Source organism: Hemicordylus capensis, chromosome 3 (assembly GCF_027244095.1).
Source record: "Hemicordylus capensis ecotype Gifberg chromosome 3, rHemCap1.1.pri, whole genome shotgun sequence".
NCBI classification, from domain to species: Eukaryota; Metazoa; Chordata; class Lepidosauria; order Squamata; family Cordylidae; genus Hemicordylus; species Hemicordylus capensis.
The window spans coordinates 275,053,909-275,079,583 of NC_069659.1; the positions used below are offsets into that span (position 1 = coordinate 275,053,909).

The 25,675-nt window shown below is 42.6% G+C and overlaps 1 protein-coding gene across 1 annotated transcript in view; it reads left to right on the forward strand.

Moving 5' to 3' along the window:
• The window catches only part of LOC128350597 (guanylate cyclase 2G-like), a 114,579-nt gene that overhangs the window by 9,289 nt on the left and 79,615 nt on the right, over positions 1–25,675 (forward strand). The window contains exons 2-3 of the mRNA XM_053308994.1: positions 12,707–13,055; positions 15,863–15,972. Of these exons, the coding sequence (XP_053164969.1) occupies positions 12,707–13,055; positions 15,863–15,972 (459 nt within the window). The remainder of the gene's footprint in view (positions 1–12,706; positions 13,056–15,862; positions 15,973–25,675) is intronic.

A 25,675-nucleotide genomic window follows, 5' to 3' on the forward strand; every position in this document is an offset into this window, starting at 1 on the left:
AGCACAACTATGCGTGAGGAAAGCTGTTCTAGGTAAAAGGAAAGACCTTCACAGAACATATCTTGTCAACATAAAGCTTTGTGTAAAAGGACTGCTTGTGTATACCTGATGGTCAGTGGATATAGACAAGATATGCAGAGGTGCAGCTTTCCAAGCAGTCCTATGAGATATGAATATGGAAATCATATCCAACACTTTCCCCAGAGACTTCTACATTTTGTTTGATATATAAAAAACTAGGTACCAGTAAAATATTTTAAAATACTTTACAAAAGTATTGCAAAATTATTTTTCTCTTTGAAAAATACATAGAGATGCAGCTGAACTCTTTCTAAGGTTATAGACTGTGTCAGCTCAAACACCAAAACCTTAACACCAAAACCTAATAGCACGGCGGGGAATGATTAGACTAGCAAGCCACAGGTTGCCAGTTCAAATCCCCACTGGTATGTTTCCCAGACTATGGGAAACACCTGCATCGGGCAGCAGCGATATAGAAAAGATGCTGAAAGGCATCATCTCATACTGCGTGGGAGGAGGCAATGGTAAACCCCTCCTGTATCCTACCAAAGACAACCACGGGGCTCCGAGGTTGCCAGGAGTTGACACCAACTCGACAGCATACTTTACCTTTACCTTACAGTTTTGGGGGCTCTTCAAGCAAAACCATAAAATCTGACATAAGCATATCTCCCTCAGAACATGAACTCCTGACCAAGGAAGGAATTGTACTATGTGACAAAACCCACTAATATTTTTCTCTCCAGTCACTCACCAGTTTCAGTAGAACATCCTTCTTCTTCTGAATTCCTGGCAACACTATTAGCACTTCCTCCTCTCTATGTTGAGCATGTTTAATTACACACCTTAATCTTGTGACAGCAACACCCTCCTACAGTACATAAATGATTGCTCGGCTACAGCTAGACTGCCTTCATTGCTCCCTACGTAGACAGACTTGTCAAACCAACAAATCTTTTCTAATTCTCCAGTGATGAATTATGAGGTATTTATTGTGATCATACTTCAGTTATATTTATGGTCACATTTAGGTGAATTCTTGCAGAAGGGAAAATCTGTAGGAAGAAACTACTAAGATTCCAGAAAAGCATTTGATCTCATATATTTCTTCATTCATTGGATCACAAATCAAATCCAGAAACCTTTTCCACAGCGAAGGCAAAATGAAAGGCCATGGGTGTGGTACCATACTCCAGTACTCTCTGCTCCACTTTGCTAAGCCTTTTTTTACCAGAAGCAAACAGCAACATGGGACACTCATAGACCCCTGCTAACTGGGCAAAGAGGTGCCTTTCAAAGTGGAGATTCTCTTCATATTAAGCAGGGGGAAAGCAAATGGCTTTATCCAACCCCAATACAGATCCCTCCTGTAGCTGTTGCTGGTGTCTGCCTTGTGTTTCTTTTTAGACTGCCAGCCCTTTGGGGACAGGGAACCATCTTCTCCTCACTATGCTTTTTCTTTGCAAACCATGCTGGGAACTTATTTTGTTGAAAATCAGTGTATGGCATAGCGGGGAAATGACTTGATTAGCAAGCCAGAAGTTGCCAGTTCAAATCCCCACTGGCCTTTTCCCAGACTGTGGGAAACACCTGATATAGGAAGATGCTGAAAGTCATCATCTCATACTGCGCGGGAGATGGCAGTGGTAAACCCCTCTTGTATTCTACCAAAGACAACCACAGGGCTCTGTGGTCACCAGGAGTCAACACCAACTTGATGGCACACTTTACCTTTAGTAGTAGTAAATGCAAACAAAAACAGCACTGGAGGCTTTACAGACAGGGCTTCTACCACAAATCTCCTTCAGAAGAGCGGGTGTGTGTTCATACACTAGCCAAACCTACCCCAAAGTCCCTTCGAGATCCGTGGACCCACTCCACACACAAACCGGGTTTTGTCTTGTGAATTCTAGCTTATCTCGAGGTATTTCCAGGTTTTTTAAATGCTTGTTTTAAGCTACATTTCTGAAAATGTTGGAGTAAATAGGGAGAGGCACTGAAGTAGAATCATTAGCATGATAAGAAGGATACTCTCTTTAGAAATGTGGATAGAGCTCTTTAGTACTCCCCCCACCACCACCATTGGCTAGAAGGAAAACATGGATGCATGCCATGTGAACATGCAGAAACAAAAACCAAGAGCAGAGGGGAGGGGCTGCTTACCTTAATGCTGCAAGTGTCATTCAAAATGGCTTTGATCAATATTTACCCCGCAGCATGACGCCATGTGCGAATACTTCCCTTCCTTCCACATGATACTATCTACCCACTCAGGTCCAGTGGGTGTGTGAGATAGGGCTTCTTTATCATAGTGTCCAAGCTGTTAAACTCTGCTCTAAGAAGTTCATTTGGCCGCTCCATTTGTGTCTGCCTTTGGCTTGGATGTTTATTGAATTCCTGCTCTCTTTTACCTTTGGGGGTGCTATGGTGTATGAAATTTCTACCCTATGTCCTGTTAGCCATCCTGTGTGTCATAGTGTATAGAAAAGTCACTTTGCGTGCTATACTGAATTAAACAAAGTACCAGCATTTTAAATTTACATGTGACTGGGAGCTGACTACAGCTGGGACCCTAATCAGTAGAGTATTTCGCATAATGGTTAATTCAGCAGCTCTGCCCACAGCAAAGCCTCAAACCAAACTAATCTCCCTCCATCCAGCCTAGCAAGATACAGATAAACTATGTACCTCTCCTTGCCACCTCAGGCTGTCCCTTATTGTGCTTCAGTTTGTTGATTTCCTGCCTTTGGAGCTGTCTGTTCTGTGCAGTGTACCTGGTCCAGATATTGCAGGGCCTGTGGTTGAATCGATAGATGCAGATTCTTCAGACAGTTCACTGCCGATCTAAAAGAAACTATGTAGGAGGCATGGCACCTGCTTGGTTGTGTTGGTGGCAGAACTATGCCTGCAGGTTGTTAGTGTGTGGGTGGCTGAGGGTGTTTTTAAAGGCAGAACACAGTGTAATCAAACTGGATTGAAGAGACTCAAAGATATCTTACTATACTGAGATGAATGACAATGTTGCGCCATGTCATCCATATCAAAAAGAAATCAGTTCTGTACAAGCATCACTGGGATAAGACTAATTAACAACATGATATCCTTTTCCCTTTGCCGGTGACACATAGGACCTGGGATGTAAGCTAGAGAGCTACCCCTGCTTTAAAATATTGTCCCAAGTTTGACAAAAACATAAATGGGACTGGCAAACCTGATGAGTGATGAAAGACATAACAAAAGAGCTTTAATAGTACCTCATGGCTGGAACCTCTCTCTAGACTTGGGGAAATGATGCCCATTAGAACTTGGGGAAGGACAGAGAGCTAGTTAGACCCAGTGGAAGTTTAAATTTGAAAGAGAGGGAGAAAACTACGTTATGACCTAGTTTAACTGAATTTAGGGATGTGTACTGGTTCGGTGCTGTGGGAAGGGGAGTGGCGAATGTTTTTTTGTTTTGTTTTTAAGAGGAGAGCAGGTCCTTACCTGCTTCCTTGTCTGAACCTTGCTTCATGAACATCCCTAATTGGATTGAACACAGCCCGGGAGGCTGCAGAGGTACACACTATTGCTTTCAAAAGTCTAATCTAGGAAAAGCAGTTTTGCTGCCTGAACTTCGAGTTTATGCATGTTTCCAATAGGCTTTGCCTAAACATATTTTATGTTATTGTATGTTATATATAGCATATTTATGCAAAACATATTATCATGACTTTCCAGTGTTCTTTTACCTCAAAATAAACAAAAGCCTGTAGCATTGTCCCTGGACATCTCGCCAGTTACCCCTGCTAACTGGGCAAAAAGGCACTTTTTAAACATGGTGATTCTCTTTATTTAGCAGGGGGAGAGTAACAGGCCTTATCCACTCCCATCACAGTACTTCCAGTTACTGTTGCTGGTCTCTGTCTTACATTTCTTTTTAGATTGTGAGCCTTTTGGGGACAGGGATCCATCTTATTTATTTATTATTTCTCTATCTAAACTGCTTTGGAAACTTTTGTTGAAAAGTTGTTGTTAGGATTAACTACCCTTCTCCATGAGACAGGGTTATTTACCCAGTCAAACAGCAGTGGGCCGAGAGAAACAGGGGGCTCCAGACGCTAGGACAACCTCAATAATTACCTTTCAGAAGTCAGGAAGGGCTCAGAGAGGTGGGCAACAGCTGCTACCAGCTCCACAGCTGTGGACGGGTACAGAAATGCTAGTGAAGGGGGTGGAGTTGGAGAACAAGTCCCCTTTGGAGGCCAGGAATAGGGTGGCCAATCCACTTGCCTCGCCATGGAAGGAGGAGCAAGCTGGAAGGAGGGAGGAGTGTCCTAAATGTAGGGCTTTATTTAAGGCAGGGGCTTCCAAAGATGAGACAATGAGACAGCCTTGCTGGATCAGGCGCAAGGCCCATCTAGTCCAGCATCCTGTTTTGCACAGTGGCCCACCAGAAGCTGCTGGAAGCCACAGGCAGGAGTTGAGGGCATGCCCTTCCTCCTGCTGTTACTCCCCTGCAACTGGTACCCAGAGACATCCTGCCTTTGAGGCTGGAGGTGGCCCACAGACTAGTAGCCGTTGATAGACCTCTCCTCCATGAAGTTATCCAAACCCTTCTTAAAGCCATCCAGGTTGTTGGCTGTCACCACATCTTGTGGCAGAGAATTCCACAGGTTGATTATGCCTTGTGTGAAAAGGTACTTCCTTTTGTTGGTCCTAGATTTCCCGGCAATCAATCAATGAGCAGGGATGGGGTTTGTTGGTCTGGTGGACTCCCAGAGAAGAGCTCAGACTTTTGCTCCCACTGATAGGCGAAGGAGTGAGGTGACTATACTTCCCTCCTCCCCCAACTCTGAGGCAATGCCCGTGCCTATAATTTAGTGCGAGAGGGTGGGAAGGTTAATTAGAGAATTCCTCCTCCATTAACACAGACAGCTGTATATAAATAATTGTTGTTGTTTTAGGAAAGTTGGGGAGCACATAACAATATGGTGTTACAGATACTGACAGGTGCTTTTTGTGTGCTGGTTGCTTGTTAATAGTCCATGATCAGCTGATAGAGATAATAATAGGATATAGTTTCCTGATAGCTGTGAATCCAACTTTTGGAATTAGATGCCCATTGGAACTTGGAGAAGGGGACACCCTGCTCCCAGCTGAGGGAAGGAAAGGAAAGACTAGAGATGTGCATCGGTCCGGACCGGTCTGGACCGGCACGGGGGGGTCCACCTTTAAGGGCGGGGGGGGTAGAACTTACCCCTCCCGCCGCTCTTCCCCCTCCGGTGCTGCAATTTAAATCCAAGTTTTCGGGGCGGCAGCATTCCTCCCTGCCGCCCCGGCCCCCGTCATTGCCTGGAAGCAGCTGTAAAGCAAACACGCATACATGCGTTGCAGCGCGCGAGCCTGTCGCCGCCATGCGCGCGCATGCCGCCTACGTCACACGCACGCATGCGTGTTTGCTTTACAGCTGCTTCTGGGCAACGATGGGGGCCGGGGCGGCAGGGAGGAATGCTGCCGCCCAGAAAACTTGGATTTAAATCGCAGTGCCGGAGGGGGAAGAGCGGCGGGAGGGGTAAGTTCTACCCCCCCGCCCTTAAAGGTGGACCCTCCCGCAGTGCCGTACCGCCGGACCAGTCTGTTTCCGAACCGGTTCGGAGGCCTACAACATGGCCTCCGAACCGGTTCGTGCACATGCCTAGGAAAGACAGCAAAAATCGGTTAGCAGTTGAAATTGACAGGGACAAAGTTAGACCTGAGAGTTTAGCCGGAGTTACAGTAGCTTTAACAGGGCTGAATGAGGTATGATGCAATATGTGCTTAGGAAGTAGGGGGCATTTGCTTTACCTATGCTCCAGTTAGATATTTGTAAATCAATCAAATATAACAAAGACACCTTAAGTCTCCAGTGCTTTTTTATCCAATAGAAACAAAACCCTAAAGAGTTACCCTGAGAATTTCTCTCCTCCTGGGAAAGTGAAAAGAGTGTAATGCACACACAGTTCAAGATCAGTAAAGTAACATTTAGGGAAGATAAAACTAACTTTTACCTAGCTCTTAACACATTAGTGAGCATCATAGCATTCATTGCTATTACATCTCTTATCTAAGAATTAGCTCTCCTAGCAGATGTTTAAGTACTGTTTTTAGACACCATTCACCTTTTTATACTCTTTTTTCAGGGGTGGCTCAAGATCTCTGGGTCCACTGAGGTAGAGAATCCAAATGGTTCCATTACCACCTCCACCTGTTGCAGGGTTGTCTCCTCTGCAGCCTCTGTTTCCATATCTGCCCCCTGCCTGCTCCACCTTTTGACACATCCCACAGCTGCCTGGCTTGCTGCTGGAAGCATCACATGAATAGCCTCTCAATCCTCTCCTTGCCATACCTGTATCTGAAAAGGAGTGGAAAAGGAAGTGCAGAGGAGAGAATAGCTACACAATTTACCACTCTCCTTTCCTCCACACTTATGTTCCCACCCATTTTGTGTGTGTGCCCACAGCACCTCTTTAAATACAAGCTTGCATAGGAGGGGAATGGAGTGTCTCTTTGAATGCTGTCATTGTTGAACTAGAGCAGGCCTGCTCAACTTAGGCCCCCCAGCTGTATTTGGCCTTCAACTCCCATAATCCCCAGCCACAGTAGGTAATAGCCAGGGATTGTGGGAGTTGTAGGCTAACATCTGCAGGAGGGCTGAAGTTGAGCAGGCCTGAACTAGAGGGTCCAGAGAGGGAGAGGAAGGGAAAAACATTCTATCGGGCAATAATTGGTGCAGAGTTCACCTGGGCTCTTGGCGGCTCGGGTGTGGGTGAGGGGAGTTCGCTCTGGGCTCCTCTGGAGCCCAAGCCACGGGGCTTCGGCGGCCTTTTCCATTGGTGGCCCGGGTTCTTTGAACCCATTGGCCCAATGGTGGCTCCGCCCTTGGCTGTACACTACCATGAGTGCTGAGTCTGTGCAGAGTACCTAGCAGGTTTGCTGGTCCTTTAGGAATGAAATTTGCCTTTGTATATATAAAGACATTTTAGTATTCTGTTTTTAGTTATTTCAGTTCAGCATTTTTAGTTATTTCAGCCTAACAGCTCAACAACCACCCCAGATTTGTTACTCAACAATGAGATAATGCAAGAATGTTCCTTCAGATGTGAATCTTAAATCTTATAAAGGAGCTCCTAATCTGTTGGTCCATGTTTGTAAAAGGCTGTGTGTGTGTGTATGCAACATTCAACTAATCTAATAGATATTCTTCTAGAATCACATAGGGAGAAAGAGGAGATACAGCACAGTGAAGTGCATGTCCCATTAATTGAGGGGGATACCACAGCATCCTGGTCAAGTAGATTCTTGCCTGCTCAGAGACTTAAGATGTGAATGCAAAGCTCCCATGTTACATACGCAGTTATGCACGCATCCATTTATACCAGGCCTGCTCAGCGTAGGCCACCCCAGCTGTTTTTTTGACTACAACTCCTATAATCACCAGTTTAGAGTGTGCCAGTCTACATATTAGTTTTATTTACCTTGAGGTCCCTGCAGGCTATCAAGGACGGGTACACACCCAACCCTGCTTTTCCCTGAATTACTGTTAAGAATTACTGTGCATTCTTGCTTGGCCTGAATTATGTCTGGGGTAAAAAAAAAATCCTCTATCTGCAGCAGTAGCAGCTTTTTTCTTTTTTTTAAAGCCAAGCTTTCTGGTATTCCCCACAGCTTGTGTGGAGTGGCCATTGGCAGTAATTCGGCTTTTTTCTAAACACAATGAAGGGGAGTTTGACAGCTTTGTTGTCTGCTCTGAGTGAACTGCAATTGTGAGCGCTGGGGAAAAGGGGATGCTGGGGGCAGGGGAGACAGAGTTCAGTTTGGGTGCCAGCTATCATTACTTCCCAAGCACTGAGCAAAAAGCCGTCTGAATCTAACGGAAGGCCAAGCGAGGGGGCTGGAAAGGGGGAAAATGGCCCTACTCCTCCATGGAGCAAGAGGAGGAGGGGAGGAGCATGCAAGATGCTAGTTCTGCATAAAAGTGTGTGTGTGTGTGGGGGGAAACAGTCCCCCTCCCTCCTCAAAGGATCTGCTGCCGCCATGGAGCAAGAAGAGAAGTAGAGTAGCATGCAAGATGCTGGTTCTGCATCAATAGGCAGTGTGTGATCACTGCGGTGTGTGTGTGTGTGTGTGTGTGTGTGTGTGTGAGAATTGGAGACACCAGGGGAAATGCAAGTTTTCTGCAAAAAATTCATTGGAGGAGCAGCTGCTTCTTCTAAAGTCTATGAGCTCTAAATAATAGATCTTGTCCAGCCAGGATGCACACCTATGCCGGCTTCTCAGTTCACAAGCAGAAAGTTCTTCTTGAATCTTTCTTCTCTTCCTCCTCCTCTCCACAGCTTCATTATGCTCCTCTTGCAGTAGCACAAGTAGAGAGAGAGGCAGAAAGAGAGAAAACTGTACAAAAGCTTCAGTGAGTTTCAGCAAACCCTTCTTTCCATGACAAGCCACCTGGGCTGACTGCTTCTTAACCCTCAATTTCCTCCCCACACTCTCCCTCTTGCTTCCTCTGTCAAACTAACAACAACAAAAAGTTATCTCGTCTGATTGTTTGGAGAAAAAAACGCTGAAGCCAGCTGTAGGAACTCACATAGGAAAAAGATCACAGCAATTGCGGAGAGGAGCCGACCCCATGTGGGCTGTCCCATTTAATCCCCGAAGTAAACATCTTGTGAATCTGCTGCAAAGTAGATTCACTCTTCAGTTACCCCAGGCATAAAGCCATGTGTGAAAAACCTCCAGGAGGGCCGAAGTTGAGCAGCCCTGATTTATATATTGGATATGTAACTGACATTAGTGAACTGGGATGCCCATGAGCACGCTGCGTGCTTATTATAGTTCCCATTAATTTGGGAGTCTACCAATAGGTACAATTTATGAAAAAGAAAAAGAAACAAATCTATGGTGCAATTTTCACTTGTTTCAGTGGGCTGAAACAAGTGAATATAGTCAAACTGATAGTGTTTTGTGGCATTGATTATATGCATGAGTAGAGGAAGAACTACTCACCTTGTTTCTTATACTTGTGTGTATAATGAATATTCAAATCTACTTTCAGTAAATGACTCCCAGTGGAATCAGAATAAATATTAATGTTAACAAGGTGTTATATCTAAATGTTGTTTTGACAGAATAATTAACTCAATTTTATTTTTTAAAAATACCTTGATATCATGTAATAGCATAGTCTGATTATGAGATGTTTGGGTTCTGAATAAATTAAAATCCTAATATGATTGCATTATCATTTGTAATAACCTATAATAAAGAAGAGGATGAGGAGGGGCAGGTGAGCAACCACTTTGCAGTCTGATGATAAATAACAAATTTTAGACTGGATCCAATCTTATCTGGAACCACAGATGCACCATTTTATTGCCCACTCCCCCAGTTTGGAGAGATCTTTTTGCAGCTCCTCACAATCTGTTGTGGATTTGGCTAACGTAAATAGTTTAGTGTCATCTGCAAATTTGGCCACCTCGCTGCTTACTCCAAATTCTAGATCATTTATGAACAAATTAAAGAGCACTGGTCCCAGTACCAATCCCTGGGAGACACCACTTCCTACTTCCCTCCATTGTGAAAACTGTCCATTTATTGCTACCCTCTGTTTCCTGTCCTTCAACCAGTTACCAACCCAACCTGGCCCCTTATCCCATGACTGCTAAATTTACTCAAGAGCTTTTGATGAGGAACTCTGTTAAAGCCTTTTGGAGATCCAAGTATACTATGTCAACCGGATCACCTTCATCCACATGCTTGTTGACACTGTCAAAGAAATCCAAAAGGTTTTAGTGAGGCATGACTTGCCCTTGCAGAAGCCATGCTTGTTCTACTTCAGCAAGGTTAGTTATAAGTTTATCCGGTCACTGACCAGCAAACCTTCAGCAAGGTTTTTTCTTCTATATGTTTAACCATTTTGTCCTTAAGTACGTTTTACATCAATTTACCTGGCACCGAAGTTAAGCTGACTGGCCAGTAATTTCCCAGATCCCCCTGGATCCCTTTTTCAAAATCAGAGTTACAATGGATACTTTCCAGTCCTCTGGTACAGAACCTGATTGTAGGGACACGTCTCATATTTTTGCTAGGAGCTCCACGTTTTCACATTTGAGTTCCTTCAGAACTCTTGGGTGGATGCCATCTGGCCCTGGTGATTTGCTAGTTTTTTCAGGACAGTTTAGAACATCTTCTCTTGTCACCTCAAGTTGTCCCAGGTCTTCAGCTGCTTAACCTGAAAAGCAAAATCCCAGAGAGGGTATATGGTCAGTATCCTCCACTGTGAAGACAGATGCAAAGAACTCATTCAGCTTCTCTGCAATCTCCTTGTCCTCCTTAACAATCCCTTTCACTCCCTCATCTTCTAAGGGGCCAATCATTTCCCTGGTAGGTTTTCTACTTCTGATATATTTAAATAAGTTTTTGTTATTCCCCTTGACATTTCTAGCTATATTCTCTTCAGACTCTCTTTTTGCATCCCTTATTGCCTCCTTGCATTTCTTTTGCCAGAGTTTATGTTCCTTCCTGTTCTCTTCATTTGGGAAGGACTTCCATTTTCTGAGGGAAGTCTTCTTCCCTTTTATAGCTTCCCTGACTACTTGTTAGCCACGCTGGTGTCCTCCTGAACTTGGAGGTACCGGTCCTCCTTCTTGGTATACATTCCAACTGAGCTTCTAGCATTGTGGTTTTAAACAAGTTCCATGCTTTCTGGAATGATTTGACCCTTCTGACTTTCCCTTTCAGCTGCCTTTTTACCAGTCCCCTCATTTTTTAGAAGTTTCCTCTTCTGAAGTCCAACACATCTGTGTTGGACTTCCTTGACAATTCTCCACTTGCATATATGCTGAATTGGATCACACTATGGTCACTGCTACCTAGTGATTCTGCAACTCTGACATCTCGCACCAGGTCCTGGGCACCACTCAGGATTAAGTCCAAGGTCACCATCTCTATGGTTGGTTCCATGACTAACTGTTCTAAGGCACAATCATTTAGCATGTCTAGAAATCTGGCCTCTCTGTAATTAGCTGAATGTGAATTTACTCATTCTATGTGTGGGTAGTTGAAGTCATCCATTATTACTCTCCTGTCTCTCTTTGACACCTCTCTTATTTGCTTCTCCAACTCCAGGTCACTCTTAGCATTTTGATCTGGAGGGCTATAGCATGTCCCTAGTAACATTTCCTTTCATTCCTTGTAATGTTACCCATAATGATTCTGTGGAGGACTCCAGTCCTCCTAGGTTTTCTAGCTTGTTGGAATCTATCCCTTCTTTGATATACAGTGCTATTCCTCCCCCAATCCTCCCCTGTCTGTCCCTTCTGTAGAGTTTATATCCAGGAATAACCATGTCCCACTGCTTCTCACTGTTCCACCAGGTTTCTGCTACACCCTCTTTATCTATGTTTTCATTCGTAACCAAGCACTCCAGCTCATCCATCTTCACTCGAAGGGTTCTGGCATTGGTATTCATTCATTCATTCATTCATCCATCCATCATATTTGTATATCACTCAAAATGCAAGTCTCTGGGCGGTTTACAACAAAACAATGAAAACAACAAATAAAAAGGTTAAAACATTAGAATAATTTTAAATTTTAAATGTTAAAACTATTAAAAACCATCAAACTATTAAAACAGTATCTAATTAAAAGCCTGGGTGAACAAATGTGTCTTGGCAGGCTTTTAAAAAGTTGTAAGAGATGGGGAGGCTCTTCTTTCAGCCGGGAGCATATTCCAAAGCCTCAGGACAGCAATGGAGAAGTCTGGTTCCTGAGTAGCCACAAACGAGCTGGTGGCAACTGCAGACGAACCTCTCCTGATGATCCCAATGGATTGTGTGGTTCATAGTGAAGAAGACGTTCTCTTAAATACCCAGGGCCCAAGCTGTTTAGGGCTTTATAGGTTATAACCAAGACCTTGTATTTTGCCCAGAAACCTATCGGCAACCAGTATAGTTCTTTTAAGATAGGAGTGATATGGTCACTCCGATATGACCCAGAGAACAACCAGGCTGCCACATTCTGCAGTGTCCCAACTAAGTACAAAGGCAGCCCTACACAGAGCACATTGCAGTAGTCAAGTCTAGAGGTGACCAGCAGATGCCAAGTCCTTCACTTGGTGTGTGCTATCCCACTTACCATCCTTTGAACTTGTTGGCCTGGATGTTTTCCATCCAGCTCCTATTCAGCCCCAACAAGGCATTCCTCCAGTGGCTGTTGCTGGTGTCTGTCTTATGTTTCTTATTTTGATTGTGAGCCCTGTGGGGACAGGGAGCCTATTTCTTTCTATTTATCTAAACCACTTTGGGAACTTTTGTTGAATAGTGGTATATAAATATTCATCATATTCATATTCATTGTATTTCCAGCTGTCTCTTCCCTTTCTTCAGATTCTCTTCCTCCATGTCCTTGCCTTCAGTCACCTACGCTCTATTCCAGCTTCTCTCCTCCCAATCCAACTCCAGCTGTTCTTCCTCTTCTCACAACTTTCTGTGCTCCTCCCTCCCTCCCTCCCTCCGGGTTTCTGTTTCTAAACAGAATCGGGCATAACACATTCATTTTACACACATTTTACTCACTCAGCTAGAATAAAATGCTACATATTTTTGCTTAGTTTTTGCTTTTTTGGATATTATTATTTAAAACAATTCTTCCTGTTTTCCCCTTCTAGGTTACTGGTTTGCTAGCATCCCAGTGGAACATTCCCATGTTTGGGTTTGTTGGCCATACTGCCAAGCTGGATGACTCATCCCTTTATGACACCTACATCAATCTTGTCTCCCCTCTGCAAAGAATAGCAGAAGTCTTGCACAGAACTCTTGATTATTTTGAATGGAGGTATGTTGGTCTCTTTGGCAGCTCAAATGATGTTTTCACCTGGGCTGAAATGGAAGAATTGTGGACCTCTGTAGAAAACCAACTCAAAACCAATATAACAATCACTGCCAAGGTGAGATACAACACAAAAGATCAAAGTCTCCATCAAGAAAAGCTCAACTACATATCATCTGTTGCCAGAAGTAAGTTGTAGAAAAATCAGGTTTCTATTCCTTTGCATTTAAAATAAAGCTTTGAGCAGTTTAGAAGAGGAGTATAAATGTGATAAACAAACATTAACCTAACCTCTGGTCTTATTTCTAAAAATTAATAATAGTGACTGTTTCAGATAACATGTATGATAATTAGGGAATATTATTAATTAACAACATAATCACTGGCTGCTATCATTTCCCAAGAGAATCACAACTATAACATTCTTATCTGTGGATTTATCAAAACCTTAAGAATCAATTTCTAAGTTTTCAATGAGAGGAGACTGACATGAACCCATTTCAAAAGTGTAGCCTTCATTCTGGACTGTTTATGTGATATTGCAGCTCATTGCATTGTTTTCTCCCCACATATCAGCTGTTTGTGCCTTTAAGTACATATGCTGTCTGGGGTGCAGTGCAGGGGATAACAGTATTGTGGATGGAAAATGTGCTACTGTTTCTTGTCTTTCTGCTGCTCAGCAATCCCCTACAAATGGGGCATTGAAAGAGGATGCCACATATCTTCTAATGGTTATATAATACATATACTATTCTCTCTTTTTAGCAGGAAATTGTCACCTGCATATTGCATTCCATTTGAAGATGTGCATTACTATTAGTAGACCTTTCATGTTTGTACCCTAGTTCAGTAACACTCTCCCCTACTTTTTATCAATGTGCTTTGGAAGAGCAAGATCATGGGACAAACATCCTATCCAGCTTTGAGAGCTGTGTGCACCCCTGATTTTTTTCATCAGGTAAAAACCTAAGTAAGAGGAGGGGGGAGTGATTGTGTGGGAGCCTCACATTGGGTAGGATGGCTTTTGCTCCTACTTCATTGAACAGTTGGGTACAGGTGCTAAGAAGGATGGTGCCATCCTACCCAGCACAAGGCTCCTACACAATAACCTTCCCCTCCTCCTACCTTGGTCTTTACTCATACACAATAAAAAATTGGGAGCAATACACAGCTCCCAAAGCAGGGTTGGAGGTTTGTCCTATCCAGTTTTTGGTTATATGAAAACCCTAGCACTTTCACACCAAACCCGCTACACACAGCTGCCCTACCTCCAAAACTCCTCTATACCCACATCTCAGCATATGGTTTGAACAGAGTGAACTGTGTAAAATCCAATGTACAGAGGCCAAAATCGCATGATTGATTCTTTGGTGTTTGGAGCTCAAATTGACTGCACAAATTGGGTTTAAGCAGATTGGTTTTACACACAGAGACCTTATTCAAACACTTATATTTGTGTGTGCATATTCAGAGTGCTGAATGAAAAAAAAAATGCATCAGATGGGTAGGGTGAATAGATTAGATCTTTCTCCTCCACTACAAGTAGAGAGAAGGTAGGGGAGTGTATACAGTAATTCAAACCAGGCCATAGATATTACTAATGATATAGAATTGACCACAATCATTGTAGAATGACCCAGGAAAAATGTGTAATATGTTAAGGATTTTCTTGTGTAAAATTGTTTCCGATAAGGCACTCTTGTAAAAACTCTTAAAGGAACAGAACTAAGAAAACTGTCAGAATTACCTATTGAAATCTAGCTTGGTGAAATAATCAGACTCTTTGGGTTCCAATACATAAATGGTTTTGAAGAAACAGGGAGCAAAACGAATTGTATGTCACCAAGCATTCCCATGTTCAGGCCCCTTGCTCTTCTCGAACATCCAGTTCTACAGCCAAGACTAGGATGTATTTCATTTTGGACATGTAAACTGACATGATCACAAGGCAAATGGCACTCATTGATGCCCATTTGTAACAGAGCTGTTATACAACACTTTGTAATGCAGGTCCCATTCCAACACTTTTAGAATGTAAGCAATTACTCCAGTTTTAGATTACATCTTTGCATGAAGAATATATGCATAAAGAACAAAGCAGGGCTTTTGGTGCCTTTCTTCTTAGTAAGTGATGCTACTGTTATTGTTATTATTATTAATATATTGTGCCATCCATGTGTATGTACTGCCATGTATCTACTTAGTACTCAGAAATGTTTCAAGACCAAATACTTGCTTTTTCTGTCTGAAATAGGTTACAGTACTCTGGACTGGATAGAGCAAGGAAGAACACTGATCTTTATATGCCTTAACCATTTAAATGTTTGTTTTGCACCAATAGAAAAAAGCTAAGAATGCATATAGGTAACTGGAGATGGGGTCGCTATGGTACAGTTTAAGTAGAATACTGGTCAACATCCAGATTATTAACACATATATGGAAGAAACTTTTGTGTGCATAACAGGAGAGGTGATTTTCAACAGTCTTGTGTTCCCTCTGAGAATTCCACAACTCTCCCTACATTGGGGAGGCACAGAGGACTGCAGAAGGAAGGAGGGAGATCAATGAAAACCACTCCTTTCCTATTGCACATGCAGGAACATTCCTCCACACTTGCAACTGAATGTGAATAGAATGAGACTTAAATTGCTAAAACCTTTTGCACTGCTTCATAGTGATGCATTTCTCACTTTCACAATCCACAACTTCCCAATACCTTTGTCAGTTCTCCATTCCCAACTGTTGTAAACCGCCCAGATTCTGTTGTAAACCGCCCAGAGACATAAATTTTGGGCAGTATAAAAATGTTTTAATAAATAAATATTTTTTAAAAAAACAAACAAACTATATTCAATATACATGCAGGAGTAAATTCTTTTTACTTTATTTTTAGAATACCGTTGCGTTGTTAAGAATTGGTTGCTCTCATTGAGTTGATTTGTATACTGGCTTCTTAGATGAGGTTCAAACTAATATTCATATTTTCTTTTGCAGTTATTGTTTTGATCTGCAGCTCTGGGGATGCAAGGTCTATTTTGTTAGAAGCTAAAGAACTAGGCATGGCAAATGGGCCATATGTATTCTTTGTCCTACAGCAATTTGAGGTCAGTAGCAGCAATATAGTGAGAATTTCTTTGTCATTAAAAAAATTTAATTAAAAATCTAGTCAGTGGAATAGGAAGAATTTAAGGTCATTTTTTTCCTGCAACAATGAAGAATGCTTTTTTCTACCCAATGCCCACATTAGCTCATATAATGCAGAACAGAGCATTCCATTACCATGGGAAAGTTGACAATATGGAACAAGGTCAACCTTGAAAGAGGTGCCTGTAAGACTTTAGCTCTGTGATCATGACATATCAAGGGTGAGTAACAGTACAATAGAGAAACCTACAGACTTTCAGTCGAATGACTGAGTGGTGTGTATGTACATCCTTCTGTATGCATGTAGAGCTCTCTCCTTGTGATCGGAAACCTAGCTAACAGGGTTCTAGATTATGTGGAACAACCCTTATGTATATAGGGTTGTATGTGGGAACATGCCATGCACACCTTCAAATGAATGTGTGTAGACTTGCTGCTGTGTCTTGAATATGTTGTGAGAAAAGGGTTCATAAATAAGTGGTCTGAGCAAATTAACCTGATCATGGCACATATTGCACAGGGGGGATACACACACACACCAACCAGTAAGAACTGTTCCCTTGGTATTAAGGCATGCCTATATGCTCAAAAGATAGGCTCAGAGCCAATGTAGTGAAGTGATTACAATGCTGGACTGGACATAATTAAATCCTTGGGTACTATCAAAGTCTCTAAAAATATTCAATTCTTGGGAGTGCACATTTCCAGGAATCTCACAAATCTTAAACATTTGAATATCACTCCAGTATTAAAATCTATTAAAAGAAAGATTCAGAAGTGGAAAGGGATTAACCTTTCTTGGCTGGGGTGAGTAGCAGCCTTAAAATGTATCGACTACCCATCATCATCAATTTTATTACGGCCATTGGCCAGCAGAAATAGGAGTAACAAATATACTCAATACAGTGATGTCAATACAATAAAACAATGCTAAAACAGAATATATAACAGAATACAATCACTCATAATAAATTACTTAAAAACAATAGACAGCTCTCGCAATTAAGCACTTAACCGGGACCTTAACCTAATGGCAATATAGAAAAATTTAGCCACAATTGTTGTAATCCTGGGGCTTGAATCCGCGAGGCAGTAATATGTGTAAAAGAGATCACACCTTCCGGGAAAACTGAGTAACAGAGGGGAAATAAGTTCTTCTCTAGCATCCCGATATAAAGAGCAATATAGCAATACATAGCTGACAGTTTCCAAGAGGCCAACGCCACAAGGGCAGAAAACCACAACAGGATGATCTTTAGCAAACCTCCGTTCCAAAAGAGAAGAGGGCAACACATTAAACTGGGCCTGAACAAATGAGACCTGAAATTTAGAAAAATGCAGTGTAGTTAAGTAATTAGCACCTCTATCTCCCCTAGGTGGCAAAATCCCAAAACATAAAGGGGAGCAAGTCCTATTGGCCGAAGACATAAGTTCCTGCTGCTCAATATCATGCAACCGGAGAAATAATATTTCCTTCACCTTATTATATTCCCAAGTAAGGAGTTCTGAAGGGGAAAGGCCCAGTTGAATAATTTTATTATTTACATACGTTAGCCAAGGGTTAGGATAAGAATCCACCCATAAATATTGGAAAAAAGAAAATTCCTGAATCTCTGAACAGAGTTTACTCCATCTTGCAAAAGTAAGCTCCCAGGCTTTACAGGCAATAGAGAAAGACCCAGATTCCAAACACAGAGCAGAATAAGGCACACACCTAGGCAATGCAAAGATTGCTCTTAGAAAAATAGACTGTACCCTCTCCAGTTCAGCTGTTACTCCCTGGATCCATAGCGGGACTCCAAAAAGTAGTTGGGCCACGATCTTGGCACGAAATACCTGGAGTGCCATGGGAACAAACTGGCCCCCTTTAGAGTAGTAAAATCGCAAAAAGGCACTGAGAGTATTGCAGGCTTTATGAATTGAAGACAGCCTATGGGTTTTCCAATTTAGATTATATTGAAATAATATGCCTAAATATTTATAGTTGTAAACCTGCTCAATGTGGTTCTGATTTATTACCCATTTATATAATTTCCTGGATTTAGAGAAAACCAGGACCTTTGTTTTTTTGTAGTTAACTATTAGTTTGTTATCATTACAGTAGCCAGCAGAAGTGTGCAACAGTCTTTGCAGACCTAATCTGGACTGTGATAACACTGCTGCATCATCGGCATAGAGTAAAATGGGCACTCGTTTGTTAGCCAGCTTCGGGGCATGGGAATCCACACTCTCCAGAGATGGAGCCAAATCATTAATAAAGAGATTAAACAATGTTAGGGCCAGGACGCAGCCCTGTCTAACCCCTCGAGTAGAGGGGATAGAATCAGTTAGGGCCCCATTGATAGCATATCTAACCCGTAATGAGGAATTGGAGTAAAGCTGCATCATCAAAAATAGCAATCTCTTGTCTATTGTTGTTTTTCCAAGTTTGGACCATAATAAATATCTGGAGATAGAATCAAACGCAGATTTTAAGTCGATAAAGGCAACAAAAAATTTGCATTTGGGGCCGCTAGAGTATTTCTTTGCTAGATGGTGCAGGACCATACAGTGATCGAGAGTAGAGCGGCCTGCTCTAAAGCCTGCTTGTTCAATCCCAAGAATTTGATTTTCTGAAATCCATGCCTCAAGCTTATCCGAAAGATACATAGCATATAATTTTCCAGCCACTGACAATAAACTAATAGGTTGATAATTGGATGGATCTGAATGGGAACCATTTTTGAATATGGGAACAACTATTGCTGTTTTCCATTGCTCTGGAACAACACCTGAACTGTTAATCGATGTAAATAAATTAGCTAGAACTAAAGCCCACCATTCTATATTGATTTTCAATAGTTCAGGAAGAAGAAGATCAGGACCAGGAGCTTTTCCATTTTTAAGGCGACCTATTAAATCCGTTATTTCAGCGGGAGTAACAGGAGGCCAATGGGGCAACTCCCCAATCAGAGGGGGAACAAAGATCTGGCTAGGCTGGGCATCATTATAGACAGCAAAAGAGTGAGATTCCCACGATTTAGCCAGAATTCTACAAGGCATATTAACCCAGCCGGTTGCTGAGACCAATCTCCAAAAAGTATGGCTATCTTTATTAGTAGTAGCCATAATAAGCTTGTTCCAGACATTTCGCAATGCTTGTTGTTTAGCATATTTAACACTACTTTTGTATGCCTTTTTAATCTGATAGTAGATTGGTGGGGCTGTTTGTTCTGTACCCAATCTATATTCTCTATGGATACTCAGCAATTGTTTACGTAATGCCCTGCAACGCAGATCAAACCAATTATTAGCTGCTCTTTTACTATAGGCCTGTGAGGAATGTAGCTTACTACAATGTAGGAACTTTTGCATAAAAGCAGTTTCTAATTTTCCGTAAGCAACAATTGTTTGAGGTCCCAGGTGAGCTTGCACAATGGAGTTAAATAAATCTCTACCTTCGGGAGAATCATAAAACCTGGAAATCTCATTTTCTACCTCCTTAGACCATTTTATTTTGCAGCTAAGATTGGCAGAACTTTCCTCAAAACCACAGGGGAATAAATTACCCCTCCTTTCCTGGGGAAGATCTAAATAGATGTTCATGGGTAAATGATCACTAAAAATTTGTTCACCCACTGCAAAGGAGGATACATAGGAAAGGATAGATTTGGAAACCATAACATAGTCCACAACACTATTTCCCCGCGAGGAAAGAAACGTATATTCCCCAGGAATATCCAAGGGTATAGTACCGTTTAAAATGGTCAACTCATGTATCTTAGTTAAATAGAGCAATTGGGCTCCTGATGACACCTTATTATTTCTGTTTCAAGTCTTACCAATCACTATATCAGCTAGTACCCTGTGGAGATGGCAAATAATTTTTATCTCTTATTCGCACTAACAAAAAATGAGACTTAGAAATAGCATTCTCTACACACACAAAATTAGTGGCAGAATAGGAATTCCATACTTGCCCACTTATTATGAGGTTTTTCATTTCCCAAACATCTTACGGATGCTGACCGATGTTGACATTAATTCTTGGGTAAAGATGGAAGTTTCTGAACCATGCTCTTATAGAGTTAAAGTATGCCTCTAATACCAGATTGGCTTATGAGGGGAAACTATGGTTGTTTCCCCAATTTTAGATAATATTAGAGTTTGGCTGGATTGATGATGGATGGGGCTTGTTGAATTAGATTTTGCTGTTTGTATTTGGATCAATGTTTAGAATTATAAATTTGTTTTTATAAAGATATTTAATTTTTTTTCTTTTTTAAACATTACAATACTGAAATAGGGCCGAGGATATTGACCACAAATCCTCTCTCGACAATGTCACTTCTTGGGTGACACTAGGCCAGTCACTATCTCTCAGCCCAGCCTAATTCACAGGGCTGCTTTGAGGATAAAATGGATGGGTGACATAACTTTGCATGCTGCCCTGACTTCCCAGAGGAAAGATAAAACTTCTGACTCCTGTTCTTCAATCATTTTGCAATGGAGTTAGGTAGGTAAGTGCAAAATGAAGTGAGAGCTGATATGCACACCACACAGAATGAGGTGGTAGACAGAAGTAGTGAAAATCTGGACTGTACCACTTCAGGCTACAGACGTGTGTCTGTGTGCACTATTTCTAAATGTTCCTTTCTCCCATATAAAAAGATCCTTGCACAAGTAAACTATCTAACAATCATATTTTTATACTGCCTGTTATGTACATCTCTAGGTGATGTACAAAATTTAACACAATATTTAAAAATCAACCCAGATTAAAATACATGAAACAATAAAAACAATAGCATAAAACAATAATTTAAACAAATTATTAAAATAAATTCTTATTAAAAGCCTGCGAGAACAGGTGAGTCTTGAGGGTCTTCCTGAAAACACACAGAGAAGAAGGTGCTCTTATCTCAGTGGGAAGCATATTCCAAAGCCCTGGGGCAGCTACAGAGAAAGCCCAGATCTCATGACAAAGGAAGCACTCTCTTAAATACCCAAGCCATTAAGGGCTTTAGAGGTAATAATCAGCACTTTGTATTTCACCCGGAAACATATCATGTCATGGTCTTTGCTAGAAGACCGAAGATCCACCGTTGGAATATTGATGGGCACAGAATTGAGCAGGTTGCCTGCTTTATGTACCTCTCATGCCTCTGGCTCAAGAAGGGCCCACTGTGAACACATTGCCCTAGCAGTACAGAGCAGCTCCTCCGCCATCATGAAGTTCTTACGTATTAGAGGCGGCCATTATGTACCTGCAGTGCTCAAACTATATGAAGCCAAGTCATTGGAACAATTACTATATGGCGCCCACCCAGGATCTCTGTCCAATCTAAATACCTGAGAGCCACATTACAAGTGCCTTGCTGTGTCTCCAATGCCACCCTACGGCTGGAAAGTGGCCTGATAAAAGTGGAGGCGAAGGTTTGGATGACAGTTCTCAACCACCGGCTCAAACTAGCCCTCTGCCCACAGGGCCTGGCCCCACTAACCCTGCAAGACAACTTTCAATCCTTATGGAAATAGGCAGTCTCCAACAAAGTGGCACAGCTGGGCTTCTCTCCATCCATTTTGCTTACAGGGAGCTGGGACAAGGTGAAAATGGCCATCAAACAGAGAATTCTGGACACGGAATGCCAGGCAGATTTAAGTAAGGCGACAGGCTTTTTGGTTCCAAACAGTCGTAGGTTTACTGTCTGTCCCTCTGCATATCTGGCACAATTGGAAATATCAAGCCATAGAAGGGCGTTCACCCTTTCCCTGTGTCATGCCCTTCCCTCCACCGTTCTGGAAGGCAAATACAAGAAGATCCCATTCATAGAAAGGCTCAGTCCTCATGACTCTGGGGAGGTGGAAACCATAGACCATGTACTCCTTTCGTGTCCCTTTTCTAAAGACAGTTGGGACAGACTCACATCTCCCCTGCTTCTTAAATACCCTGGCCACTCTAGTCAAGTCTATACCAAGATGCTGCTCTCAGATGACAATCGGTCCTTCATGTACAAAGTTGCCAAGTTCTGTGGGGAAGCGTGCAAGATCCGCAGGGTCCTGACCACCAGTGAATATCCCTGGCAGCAGATGTTTGACAAGCATTTTAAAAAATTGTATAATAATTTTAATTTGCCTTTTACTTCACTGCTTTTATATAGCTTGTATATATTATTTAACCATTTTATACTTTTAGTTGCCCTACTTTTAAGGATAGCTATTCATTTGTTCTATTAATCTTCCTAAAGGTTTTAGACTTAGCCGGTAGCATTTTACTTTACTAATTCCATACAGTTTTTAGAGTTGTATTTTAGGATTATAATCATACTTAGCTACTAGAGTTATATTTCATTTAGCATGAGTTTTATTATATTGTATCTGTACTTTATCCTGTGCTGGTCTTTCATCGTAATAAAGATGATTGATTGATTGATAGCACCAAGCACCAAACCTCCTAATAATATCTTCCAGCAGTTTCATGTAGATGTTAAAGAGCATTGGAGACAGTATGGAGCCTTGTGGAACTTCACACTTTAGTTCTCTTTTGCAGAACAACAGTCTCCAAGTGACACTATCTCTGATCTACCAGAGCAGTAGGAACATAACCACTGTAAAACAGTGTCACCCAATCTCACCTTCCTCAAGTGTTCAGAAAGATACCATGTTCAATGGTATTGAAAGCCGCAGAGAGATCCAAAAGGATCAGCAGAGTCACACTCCCTCTGGTGATAGCCAGTTGGAGATCATCCATCAGGCTGACCAAGGCAGTCTCAACCCCATAGCCCAAATGGAAGCCAGTTTGGAATGGGTCTAAATAATTTGCATCATCCAAAACATAAATAATCTGCATCATCCATCTTATTTATTTATTCTTTCTCTTTGTAAACCACCCCGAACCATTTTTGGAAGGGCAGTATAGAAATCAAATGAATGAATGAATGAATGAATGAATGAATGAAACTGCCTGGAGCTGAGAGCATTGGAGACAGTATGGATCACCTTGCTCAACCATGGAAGATTGGAAACAGGTCTGTAATTAGCTAACTGAGGGATCCAGATGCAGGTTTCTTCAAAGAGGCATCCTGCCCTCCCTCAGAGAAGCATTTATAATATTTATCAGACCTCTCTGATAATATGATTACTAGATGAGATAAGCCAAGCTGGGCAAGGGTTAAGAGAACAGTTTGTAGGACACACAGTCCGAAGCAGTTTGTCCACTTCCTCAGGCGTCACAAACTGAAAATGATCCAATCTAATCCCATAAGAGGAGTTGCTGGATGCCTCCACAGTAGACTCTGCAGTAGCTGTGGAATCCAGCTTGGCCTGAATATGAGAGACATTATCCACAAAAAAAGTCATTAAAAATATTACAGCGAGTGACCGATGGCTCCAATTTTAAATTCAATGGGGAGGGGAACAAACTCAAGTATGTAGTACACCACTCTGGGCTCCTTGGAGGAAGAGCGGGATATAAATTTAAATAATAATAATAATAAATAATAATAATAATATTAGCCCCCTCACAACTCTAGACAACTCATCTGGACATGAATTAGCAGAAACGATGATGGCAGAAAAGAACCGCTTCTTTGCTGCCTGCTGTCAGGGTCTTGACCGGACTTGGCTGCACGCTGTTGACATATAGTGACGAATGTTGTTTTTCAGCAGGGAGTAGCCAACTGACAATGTGATTTATAGTGCAAGCCTCGAAAGCTCCCAGCTGGCAGGGATTTAAGGCTTCTCAGCCCTCTGCAATAGGCGTTTGCTTCTCCTAATAGACTCCAATTGATCCCTGTGTCTCGTGACACACCGCTGTTGGGGGTTCAGCGGGGGTTGGTTGCATAGCTCTTCTTCCAATTGGTCTTTCACGATTTCTGCTGCCTCAGGTTGTTGTGCCTGCTCAGAGTCATTATCCACAGCTGTTTGAATACTGACAGCCGGGCTCTGCCCCTCAGACACTCCTGCATCGCCTGGAAAGTTGACAGCTTCCCCTTCCTCCTCGCTGTCAGAGATCGAGGGCGTGACACCTGCACTGCCAGAGCATAGACCTTTACATGTGATTTGTATTGTGCTTGATCAGACACGTGCCAAGTCTTCCTCCACTTGCACTCTAGTCATCTACCTTGCTGCTTCAGTTCCCATAGGTCATCTGAATACCACGGGGCTGTCTTTAAAGCAGATTGGAGAGGACGCTTAGGAGCAATTGCGTCTACTGCTCTAGTGAGTTCATTATTCCATGTTTGCACCAGAGCATTGGCAGAATCACTAGCAGATCCAACCCTGAACCCTTCCAAGGCTTCTCCTATCGGAACCAATAACCTCCTTGAGAGCACCAATCTAATAGGTCCTTCACACCTGTGGAGCTGGGTTGTGGCTGTAAGTTTACCTTAACCAGATGGTTATCCGTTCATGACAATGATGAGATGACAGGAGCTCCCACCCACGGAACTCTGCCCTGATCAGAGCAAAGGACCAAATCAAGCGTGTGACCAGCATCATGTGTCAGTCCAGAGAACAACTGGGATAAGCCCACAGTCATCATGGCCACTAAGAACTCTTGAGCTGCTCCTGACAACCAGGTCCCCAAATGAACATTGAAGTCCTGCACCACCACCAGCCTGGGTGACTCCAATGCCGACTCTGAAATCGCTCTGAGCCATTTTTGGAAGGTGGTATATAAATCAATCAATCAAACAAACAAACTTAAACTCAGCAACCAGGTCCATCAGCTCAATCAGGGACTCCACAGGGCTGTGAGATAATCAATATATCAGAAGTCCCAGTCTATCTCTGGTCCCTAGACTTAGGTATGCACATTCAATATAGGCTAAGACCCTGACAGGGATCCTGTTAAGGGAGATGGTATTCTTATAGCCACCCCACCTCCCCACCCACATCCTCTCATCTGCTCCACCATGGAGTAACCCTCTGGGACAAGCTGGGTCCAAACTGGACCACTAGCCTCTCCCAACAAGGTCTCCATGATACATTCCAGGTTGGCTCCTTCATCCATTATCAAGTCATAGACTACCTCAGATTTATTTTGAACCGACCTGGCATTACAGAGTGATAAGGTGAGGTTCTGTGGGTGGTTGGCATTGCTCTCCAAGGCCAAAGAGGTGGTAGTCCTGCTGAAAGGGGAAACAGCAATTAAATTTCTGAATTCCCTTGCCCTGTAATGGCCCACTGGCCTGCCAATGCCATATCTTCATTGATTCCTCACTACCACTGGTATATCTGCCCCAAAGTTGTCCCCCACCTCCCCATTTCTGTTCAACCCAAGACACATACCTGTACCAGGCCTAATTAAATACTAGGCAACAGTGAAGTGAGCATAAGTCTTCCTTCCAGTGGTCCAAGACAATAAGTTGGCCCCAGCCCTCAGTTCCACCCCCGAAGCTCACCACCGAAGGCTGGCCCCTTTGTTGGCCGGCTTTGGCAGCTGCCTGCCGGTGGCTGTATTTCAGTGCTGCTCGCCCTTATAAGGGCCAGGAGTTCAAAAGCTTGACCAGTGTAGTTCTCACCTAGCACCAATCAGGCCAGCCCCGCCCCCCCCCCGGTGCAAGACGTTACAGCACAAAGTGAGCTAACACACTAGAGAGCAGCCTGCAAAAGGGAGAAGCACACAGGAGCTGTTGTCAAAAATCCCTCCCATCCATCCAAGAAAGTGGGGGGGGGGAGGCC